The sequence below is a fragment of the Corylus avellana genome, chromosome 11, assembly GCF_965113065.1.
Source record: "Corylus avellana chromosome 11, dhCorAvel1.hap1.2, whole genome shotgun sequence".
Taxonomy (NCBI): domain Eukaryota; kingdom Viridiplantae; phylum Streptophyta; class Magnoliopsida; order Fagales; family Betulaceae; genus Corylus; species Corylus avellana.
Window position 1 is genome coordinate 5,318,735 of NC_142500.1, and position 11,142 is coordinate 5,329,876.

The 11,142-nt window shown below is 34.4% G+C and overlaps 1 protein-coding gene across 2 annotated transcripts; it reads right to left on the reverse strand.

Annotated features, from left to right (window-relative positions):
• Positions 1–3,941: 3,941 nt before the first annotated feature.
• LOC132165641 (uncharacterized) lies at positions 3,942–5,984 on the reverse strand. Of its 2 annotated transcripts, none has more exons than XM_059576287.2 (4): positions 5,537–5,984; positions 5,334–5,439; positions 5,103–5,217; positions 3,942–4,941 (listed from the first exon to the last, which is right to left on the reverse strand). In XM_059576287.2, the coding sequence occupies exons 1-4, from the start codon at positions 5,635–5,637 to the stop codon at positions 4,061–4,063; spliced, it is 1,203 nt and encodes a 400-aa protein (XP_059432270.1). In that variant the 5' UTR covers positions 5,638–5,984; the 3' UTR covers positions 3,942–4,060. The 2 variants fall into 2 exon arrangements, with proteins under 2 accessions (XP_059432270.1, XP_059432269.1); XM_059576286.2 differs by having other exon boundaries at positions 5,334–5,448; positions 5,537–5,983.
• Positions 5,985–11,142: the final 5,158 nt, after the last annotated feature.

The following is an 11,142-nucleotide window of genomic DNA, read 5'->3' on the forward strand; positions in this document are numbered from 1 at the left end:
TTCAAGCGTGTGTGTGTATATATATGTACCCAAAACGTTTCTGAGTTTTTTTTATTTTTCTTCTATTTTTTTTATTTCTTTTGATTCTTTGTATTGTTTCTCTTTGATTCTGTTTAGGGTTTTTTTTTTTTTTTTTTTTTATTCTGTTTCTCCATCTCTCTTTCTCTATACTTTCTCAGTGTGATTTTTAATTCAGTTATATATATATATATAAATGACATAACTAAAAAAAAAAAATTTATAGTAAAATTGTTTATGTTTCAAAAAAAAAAAAAAAAATGAAAGTCCTTAATAATATAAATTGTATTTATATTATAAGGGTATTTTAGAAAATAAGATCATAATACAATTCCATTCACCAACATATTGCACTGTACCAAACAAAGGAATAGGATTAGGTAATCTATTCCAACGTTACAACCAAACAAAGGAATAGGACTAGCTAATCTATTCCCAGTGGTAGCTAATCCTAGTGATAGCTAATCCTTTTCCAATGGACTAGACAATCCGCGAACCAAACGAGGCCTAATAATACCTAAAGAAGTAAATAATAAGTAATATTCTTAACACGCCCATTTGTTGAGATAAGCAAGTGGATTGAGTTTGACCTATAGTAAATTTCTAGAAGTTATTGTTTCTTTGATTCCATGTGGAAATGCGGACTAAGTCTTGACCCTTCCTTCTCTTGATGTGTTGTGTATTTTACTTCATCTACTCTATTTCCAAGAGAAGATGTGTTGAGGCTTGAGTTCTCATTCACTTGATGTAGTGTTGTTATTTTAACCGCACCATATACTATCTATATCCACCAAAGGTTTGGTGAGAAAATGTACTACAAGAAGACTATTGAGCTAGCTTGGAGGCAAGCGGGAAGCTTGTTGTCTCACAAAGTCAAGAATTTACAAAGGATAGTAGGTATTCCTTGTGTTTATAATCTAGATTTTCTTGTAATAATAATTTCTCAAGTTTGGTTGCTCCGAAGTAGATTTTCTCTTTGATGTGTTCAAAAAGTTTTCTACTTCATCAACAGAATCTTGTCTTATGGATGTCGATTAATTTTGTTATTGTGATGTTTAGGTGGCCTTATGTTTAAATAATTTTAATTTATGATAATTATTGCTTATGTGCTATTATGATACTTTATGATAATTATTGCTTATGTAGGGATAGAACTGTTCCTTGGGTTCCTTCAGCCCCGCATCTCATACCATTATTATTAGGTTACAGCATTGTGGACCGTATTCCTCTACATTAATTTCTTATTCACATTTGATTATTTTACACATTATTATCTTATAATGTTACCAGTACTATGGACTACTGCATCATCTCATGCCATTATCAACCTATTTTCTTATCCACAATTCTTAAACACCTTTTCATAACATGTTTCTTAACACATGTACCTTAAAGCATTTCATCGCTTCAAAACCTTTGTTTTCATAACCATTTTCATCAAGACAAAACTTTTGATTTCATAAACACTTTCATCCCATCTAAACCTTTAGTTTATATGTTTATGAAAAAGAGTTTTACTCCCTTTAGTAAGTACTCGTTCTTATATATATATATATATATATATATATATATATATATATTCTCAATATGAAACTCACAAATGCACTCACAACTGGGAAAAAAACCAAAAGTTCAATTTTAAGGGGGGTGAATTGTTTAAAAAAAAAAAAACTCTAAACCCCCTGCCAACCCCCCCTTAAATTTGTTCCTGCTCACAACAATTTCTCACTCACTTGTGAGTCTTTTTACATTTTCAAGAATGTCTCGCATCAAGAGTTGTGGATGCAAACACAACTCCAAACCCGACGCATCCAGACACCTGGACACCCGTCCTAAGAAATTAACCATGGCTCTGATACCACTTGTTGGAGAGATAAAGCAATTGGATAGTTTTATCAAGAGTACATTTATATACATAATTAAATACCAATCTAACCCAAAAGCCTAAGCTAATGAGCTTGAGTCTACTTAAGTACATTAAGTATTATTTTTCTTTATATTTTTTATATATAGGATTCAAGACTCACAAGTGCACTCAAATATATATATTGGAATGGTAGTGGGCTTCGCACAATAGGCCTAAAGAGAGCATAGGCTCCAGAGAGTCCAAGGGCCCACAAAAGAGAGGACCACAACAAAATCTACAAAGATCGTGCAGTTAAACCAACTACACGTGTCAAACAGATGATCAAACAACCTCGATTGTCCATTCTATCAAACAACCTCGATCTTATCAAATAAACTCAAATACAGTCAAAACTGCCAGGGAGCCTTTCCAGAGGTGGTTACGGAGGAAATCTGCCTAGTCAACAAACTCCATATTTTGGGAAATCTGAGAGTCCCTCTAGAACTTGCATACACAGCCACTCTATAAAAGGAACGTACTACCAACTTATCAAAACACACCATGAAATCTCTATATACTCTCATCTTGATATTTAATCTCTCCATAAATTTTAATTTAGGCATCGAAGGTGGAACGGCCGTCTCGCGAAAGTAACAATGCCTCCATGCCGACCATGGGTCACCATGGCTAGTGTCTAGTGGGAGGAAAGTTGGCCTTTTTTTTTTTTTCTTTTTGTATAATTTTTTAGTAACAGGGGTATAATAGTAATTTACTGCACTAAATCAATCTGTTAATTATTGAAGTTGCAAGTATGAGATGGTGTGGTGTACATGTGGCACAATCTTATAAGAGATGGTGTGTCTATTTGCCCATGTGGCAATATGACCGTTATTTTTTAGAAGAAAATTTGACAAAGTAGTAATTTGATAAAGAAAAATTATTGGTATCAATATTTTTTCTACATTTTTATCATTTATAAATCAACTATTAAATTTGTAAATTTATGTGAATCGTACATAAATTAACGATGAATCTCACAAATCTAAATCTATTAAATTCTCGTGAAGTAAAATTGTCACTTTTTAAAAGAAAATTTGCTAACAGTTCATGGAGTTTGACTTTTTGACAAATAATTCCTGAGTTTTGAAAAGTGACAACTAGAAAACTTAGGTGCTCCTACGTGTCTATGAAAATACAAATTTACTTAAAAAATAAATAGAAAAAGTAGTTTTCTTTGGCTAGCCTAGGGGTGGCCACCCGCATTTGGATCCTCTCCGGTCCATTTGGACCGGAGGGGAGGGGATCCCGGTCCGTGGTGACCCCCACATGGCCAACCTTTTTTTTCCTATTTTCTCACTTTTTCATTTATTTTTAATGCTTGATTATTTTCTTTTTCTTTTTCAATTATTTGTCATGTAAGAGTAACACAAGGAATGGTGTCACTTTTGAAAACTCAATGAGCAATGTCAAAGGGTCAAACGACTCAAACCCAAAAGACTGATTTAGCAATTTGTCCTTTTCTAAAACCCTGAAGGTTTTTTTGATAAAACTAAATAATCTTTAACTAAAGCTCCCAATAACAAATAAGAAAAGGAAATCCCTGAACCACCTCCAACCACAAAGGATATTCACCTACAAATTCTTTCTCCAAATAATTCATAATAAACATCTAAAATTAATAGATACAAAGTTGGTATATTGGTTCCATTGAAGTTCAGTGCAGTACTTAAAAATTTGAAGTTTATATTCCCCCCAACCAGTTTATTGTATCACATCTTTCCAAACCTCTGTCCACAAACACTTCTTTTTTGTTTTGGTCAATCAATGTCTTAGTAAACAAGAAATATACCATTTAATTTAATGTAAATGAGCCTAATTTCAACCACAGAATGCTAAACTAGTTCCAATAGTATCTGCTAGATGTTGCAGGATTTGATGCCTTAAACTACTGCCTACATTAGTTTCACATTTAACTACTTGGCTTGAATCAAACCAAGGGTTTTCTATAAAATTACACATGCAACCTTCTGCTTCTCTAATTTCACAATCAGACCTACAGGCTACTGAGATTAAGAGGTCAGAGAAAAGGATTCAACAACATATTTAACGGCATCTTGGATTCCAAAGCATATACACTACAAAAAGGTGAAAGATTGTCTATAAAACTAGTTAGATGGACTCTATTTGCGAGCAAAATTACCCATCCTCATCATTGTAACCAAAGGGTGCCTTCCAGTTCCTTCTTGTTACCTCCAAATTCTGACCTTCACCCTCTGGATTCCGCTTTCTTGAGCTGGACTCAAAGGGTTCATGTGCAGCCTTCCTAGGGAAAAAACAGAACTCCATATTTGTCTGTGGAGACAAATCAGTGAACTTGCCACCATCTTGACAACTGGTTGAACCGTCATCCCTTTCGCAAGCCGAACTCTTTTCGATTCTGATACATGAGTGCGAAAATAAGCCCAACCTCAAGGACAAATCACATTCCCTCTCCTGTGGCTTCTCCTGGAAGTCCAAAACATCCGCTTGGGTGAATCTATTCAAAGCATTTTCAGTGTTCTTACAGGAGAAAAGGTTCTGCACGACACCCATTTCAGCAGGCTCACCAGTTGCAGTAATGACTGGTTTGCCAACGTATACAGTTTTAGAATGTGGCTCTTCTGGGATCCGGGAGCCTGCTGTTTGATACTGAGTTCCATAATACAACGGATACACTGTACCCAAGTTTAGTGGAGTGCTCCTTTCCACTGTCATCAACTGGTTCCGGCCGGCAAGACCATTCTCTAGCGAGAGAGGGTAATTGCGGCCGACGGTGAGGCTAGTATTTAAGTTCACATGACCTCTAGATTCTGAAACCAAACGAGCAGGATTCACTGTATTGGCTCTTGCAAAGTCTAACTGATTGACGGCGTGCACTGGTGACAATTGAGGGCGTTGTTGTTCGTGAGTAGTTTTATCCAAAATTCGAGCAGGTGCAGAAGTGGGTTCTTGTACTCTCGGGGTGAGATAACTCCTGGGGTTACTGTGCCGTTGGCTTCTCGAAGCCCTCACCGGACAGCAACCCAGATTAAGGGCAGCTGAAGAACAAAGGGAAAAGAGGGAAATACATATTACAAACTCAAGCTTGTACATTTTTGAATTTCTCATCGCAAATAAATTCAGATTGAGCTAATATACTTCCACGCATCATTACAAAATTGGTTCCAGAATACTATGAGAGAGATCAATAAAGTAGTACCTTCAACACATGGAGGCAAAAGCTCGCCGGTTTCCGTGTTCTCGTCTCTCCGAATGATTGTGTTAATGGCATCATTTACTCTGTCCCATAGCGTTTCAGGATTCATGTACTCGGCCTAGACAATGAAACTATGCAACATCAGTAGAAAGAACAAAAATGTAGAGTTCCACGCACACCCACAAGCACACAAAAAAGATCCATTGATCTCTAAGCAAAATGAAGTAGAGAGACCTCAGAATTTGCTTTGGAATACATGATTTCCTCTGCTTTCAGAACAACAATAGGGAGCTTCTCTTGCCATTCTTTGTTCTTTTTAGTTGCAGCACTGTGAGACTCACTGACGACCCTAATCAAACACATGGTAGGCACCCAGTTAAATTCACAAACAGAGGGCCAAGAGCGAGAGAATAGCGAGAATAGAGAAGACCCAGAACCTGAAAATCTGTTGAATAATGGATCCTCTCATGGGTTGGTGTCTATCGCTGTGCCAAGCTCTCTTAACGCACTCATAAGGTCTAGGGCCCGGCCTTGGCATCTTCAACAGCAGCTAAACTTAGTCTGAGTACAACAATATGGTAGAGAAAGAAGGATATTTGACGCTTTTATTGCAGGGAAGAAGGTAGGGGCTCTACATGGGGGATTGCCGGGTTACTTATGGTTTTGTTCTCTCTGCGCACGTTCATTTGCCAATTTTGCAATGGGACAGTTCTGCTGGGCAAGACGCATGAGAGAGAGAAATAGAAGTTTCCCCTTCCCCTTGTCTTCTCCAATAATTAAGAAAGTTTACCATAGTTTGATGTTCAATCTTTTCTGATGTGTATTGAGGGGTCACCTCTTGGGAAAAGGAGAGTTGAGTTGGGCATCTAAAAGTGCCAGGCTATGTCCATCAAAATCTACACGAGCTTTGTTTTTCTTTTCTCTGTACCCATGCCTTGAAAAAGGCCCATCAGCCAGCAGGTAAGAATGATGTTTACGCGTTCAATTCCGATCGTATTGGCAAATTGTACCTTTTAATTTTAATTTGTTAATTTCGTGTTAAGTTTATATTGAATCTATAAATCGTGTAAAAAACTATCAGTTATTATGTTGTGTATTGGGTTCAGATCGTATAAGATTATACAGCTCAACCCTAATTCGACAAGTCAAACTTATAACCTGTTACCATATCTCTTAGTTACATGCATCATTTACCCATATCTTACATTTTTACAAACTTTTTACTGTGATATGGAAAGAGATTAATTAAAGACCCAATTTGTACCTTATAGAGATGCTTTTTCTTTACCTAAAAGGGCAAGAAGGCTGGAGTAGAATGTGCAAAATATATATATGTATAATTCTATCGATATTTTTTTTTTTTTTTTTTGTGCTGTGAGTGGATTCTTCGGTGAAACAAATAGGGATATCTTTTTCCAGCCCCACTATGTGTGCAGATGGCCTAACACTGCCTTTAATACGACGCTGACAATGCACAGGCCTTCTCCACTCATTCATGTCACGTCCACTCTTGACAAATGCTGTACCCAATTTAGCCCTCAACCTTTTCCTACAATGGTTACCATTACGACATAGATGTGCATGCATTTATGAGATTTGTTTTTTACATTAATAAAATAAAAAAATAAAAATAGTAGTTAATATAATTGGACTTAAGTTCATTACTTAAAATTTTAGACCGAAAGTAGTGTTTTAATATGTATATTAATTTTTTTTTATTTGACTAACTTGGTGTTTATCTCTCCCAACAATCTTTAATTTAACACTCTAATGGTGAGAGAACTGAAAACTTACGAGAGCCACCAAATCAGCTACAAATTATTAAGGAAATTTGTTAAGTGGTTGGGTATGTATTAAGTTGAGAGTTTGACTCTCAAAATAGAAATCTTCAATCATATTAGTATTAACTGCCTTGAGTTTCACCGATGTCTTGATGGGGCTGATTGAGACTATGGTTCAGTCATACTTGAAGAAGCGAATGTGATTCTCACTGTTTAAGCCTCTTCTGTACAGTTCTGAATGGGCAAGTATTCCAGTCATACCCAAATAAAATAGTAGAATAGCTATATATGGTCTCTCCCACTTAAATGTTTTTTACATTTAGCTTATTTTAAAGGTGATTTGATCAAGAGAGTCCGGCTCTAGGGATATGGATCCTTTCACTCTATAAATACGGCTAACATTGACAAATTAAGATTCACTATGGACAAGTAATATGAAAGATCTCTTACGGAAACTCGCATGCTCGGTTAGGTGACCAACACCCAAATTACTAACAATTTAAGCAACTCTACAATATTACATGGATTGCTCAATCCTACCACAAGCATTAATCATGTTGAGGATCCAAATCCATAACTCTATCTACCAATTTGTTTTCTTATATTTCGTTGTCTTTGTAAGCTGGGGTTAAGCAAGAAATGCAAGTAGAAAGCAACCTCCCCCTCACATCAACATCATTTAGCTTCATTGAAAAAAAGAGGAAAGATTCTCATGCCAATTAGCTTCATCCAAAAAGTATAAATTCCTGTACCAATACGAGTTATCAAAGTTTTTTGTTTTTGTTGGTTTGCATTAAAAGGACTGGTTGTACTTATCATGAAGTTGGTTTTCATTTAGTTTTTACCATTGTAAGAGTATTTCTCAATGTGTTGCTTGTAAAGGATTACCATAAGGAGCTTGTTGCAGTACTAAGGTATATTTGATAAAAGGCTCAAGATTCTATGGGGTGGGATTTCGCTATCCAATGTCCTATTTGTTTTGGAGTGCCTACAAGGTTTGCTAGGGGAATAAAAGAGTTACTGCCCCCTCCATTTTATGCGGCAGTAAATAAGGCCTTAATTTGTAAGGTATTTTGAAGGATAACAAGGGTTGAGATGAGTCCTCAAATTACGTAATTTATGCCTTTTTTAAGTATTGAAAAGCTTGAAAAATACCACGTATTAAAAAAGTGACATGCTATCGAAGTAACCAAAAAGAATTTTCTTCCCAAAAGGCTCTCTCTTCACTTTTATAGAGACGTCTCCTATTAATAAAATCAAAAGATAATTTTTGACACAAAGCTTTTTTACAACATAAAGAGCAAGAACTTGGTGAAAATATATTCAATTCTCAACTGTAGTATACCAAATTTTAATAAGTGGCATTTTTCAAGTATTTCAATCCCTAACAATGACCAAAAGTGCGTAATTTGAGAATCTACAATTTTAAAGAAATTGTAGGGGATCTTAATCCGGAGATCCATTGTCTCTTTATCTATTTGTTTTAACAACACAAGTCTTGACAAGTTTATTGGATGAGGCTGAACTAGATAAGAAAATGTTTGCTTTTCATCTTACATGAAAATTGAATTTTACAATGTTATTTTTTTTATGTTAGGATATATGTTACCTTATAGAATAATTACCTTTTACGGAAGAGAAACGCTAGACTTACAAAAAGTTTTGCAAAAAAAACTTTTATTAAGTGACGTGACACAACATGATTGAATTTCTCAAAATTTGTATTTATCTTATTCTCAATCATATTGTACCACATCACTTTATAAAAGTTTATAAGCCTAGCATTTCTCGAGAAGAGAATTGATTGTAATTGATAATAATAAAATTTTATTTTATTTGATTACCATACTTATTTTTATTTTCTCATCTACTGTTGTAATATTTTTTTTATTTACGTGTAATTGAATAATGAAAAAGTATGTAGAAAATTATCTTCAAACCTTGTGTTTGTCAAAAGGTTTAGATTCTCTTAGAACCTAACAATCTATCCCGTTACATGTTTAACAAACTTTGCATTGCTAATGATCTCCTTATCTTCTCAGCTGGTAATTTGAGGACTGCAGAATCTATCAAATCTGTTTTGAATGAATTTGCTTGCTTGTTGGGTCTTTCTACTGATCCCAGTAAGAGCTTTCTATATTAAAAATTCAGAATGTTAACTTGATATGAATATTAATTAATATCATATGGAGTCCATGTATGAAGTGAAAAAAAAAATGGCAAAAAAGAAAGCATTCATTCCCCTTCTATATCTTGCATATATAGGATTTTTTTTCCCATGTATATCTCTCTCATTTACTAAAAGATAGATTCAGTATAATCCGCCTTACCCTTCTTTGGTCCAGTAGTGGTGGATGGAGCAAAGCCAACAACATACTTTTAAGTTGAAGATACATAGCAGGGTAGAGATAGGATTGAGCACTTTTTCAACAGCTTAATAATCAACAGAAAGGGTCTTCACCTAACTTTGATGCTAAATGATACACTTCTTCTATTGCCATTGGACAAGCCGAAGAAACTACTACATCCCGATCACACTCATAAGGAGAGTCGCTTTGAGGTTTCCTATAAAATGAGGCATGGAACGGAACTATAAAGAAGTTCCTAGAGTTAGGAAGGAAACTTCGAGCTCATATTCATCATGAGTTGAGAACAGGAATTGAACTCTATGAGATCTAAACTCCCGTTGTTTCTCAATAGCTCAGTGGTAGATCAATCGGCTATTACCAAGGGCCGGCTAGACCACTAGGCGAGTGAGGCACTTGCCTAGGCCCCTGGATTAATAAGGCCCAAAAAAATAATAATAATAATTTAATAATTTTTTTTTTTTTTTTGTAATTTAAGGCCCTTTTTTTTTAATTAGGCCTAATTTTTTTTTAAAATAAAAACTTAAGGCCTCTAATCATGATAAGTAAGTAATTTAAAAAATTCCTCAATTTATTAAGGCTCCAATATAATAAGCTCATGGTAAATAAGATCAATTAACCAAGAAAATCAAATATCCTTATATTTAAAAAGAGTTTATCTACCTATGCATCCGAAATTATTTGATATTGAAAGATTATTTTAACCCTACCTAACCATCCACTTTCTTTTCTTTTTTTTTTTTTTTTTTTCTCTTCTCTTCTCCACTGCCGACAGCCTCCCCTCTTATCTTCTTTTTTTCTCTTTCCTTAGTTTCACTCAAAGCAGAACGTGATGGAGAGAGATTAAGCGAGAGAGAGAGAGCGAGAGAGAAACTTGTGTATCAATGAGATAAGGATTAATAAAAAAATAATAATTAAAAAAAAAAATTTTGATTTTTTTTTTTTTTGTAATGTTTATTTCTGTACTTGATTTTTCTTGTGGGTTTTGTATGAGTTTTTGTCAATTTTTTTGTAGGTTTTATTTGAAACAGGTGTATCAAAGTTTATTTCTGTGCTTGATTTTTCTTGTGGGTTTTGTATGAGCTTTTGTCAATTTTTTTGTGGGTTTTGTTTGAAACAGGTGTATCAAAGAGGTAAGGATTCATAAAAAAATAAAAATAAAAATTGATTTTTTTATTGTTGTTTTTATTTTTGTAAGGATTAATAAAAATGAGATCTCTAAATATAATAATAATATTAAAATAAATATTATTTAGTTAATATATAAATATTAAAAAAAAAATGTTCAATTTAAAAGTTTCGCCTAAAGCCCCAGAAAACATTGAGTCGGCCCTACTGTTAAGTGACTAGTCGTATGTTATGAGATGTCCCTTCTAGTCTATGGAAAGTTAAAAATAAAAAAATAATAATAATAAAAAAATCATATGATAATCCAAAGATTGCAATAGAATAGAAAAAAGGGAAGTTTGTGATGATTTTTAAATATTTGTACCAAGTAATCTAATATCCTTATGCATAAAGATAATCAATTTAGTCGTTGTGGTCAAACTCTATTACGAATTTCTGACACATTTACCATTCGGCCCTCTTATCTCTTTCTTCTCGGAGCTGGGATTATAGAAATCCAAGTGCATTATTCTCCCAACAATGAAAGATGTTCCAAAAGATGTTCTTTACTAGAGATGTTCCAAAAACAGTAATTCCAAGTGCATTATTCTGCCATCTTTACTTTGTTCACCCAGGAATGAAATGCTTTTAAGGTTCTTTGTAGTATCCAGTGCCATATTTGATCAAAACGACTAACTTGGACAAATTTTCTTTTGTCTGTACATTCTTTTTATGCAGCCTAGAATGATACAGAAAAAGGCAGAGGAGATTCTTGTGGGAGATGAAGCA

Coding starts and splice junctions, on each gene's coding strand:
- LOC132165641 (XM_059576286.2), bottom strand. CDS start 5,637: ATGCCAAGGCCGGGCCCTAGACCTTATGAGTGCGTTAAGAGAGCTTGG. Junction 5,449..5,536: donor ATTATTCAACAGATTTTCAG/GTTCTGGGTCTT, acceptor GTGTTTGATTAG/GGTCGTCAGTGAGTCTCACA. Junction 5,218..5,333: donor ATTCCAAAGCAAATTCTGAG/GTCTCTCTACTT, acceptor TTCATTGTCTAG/GCCGAGTACATGAATCCTGA.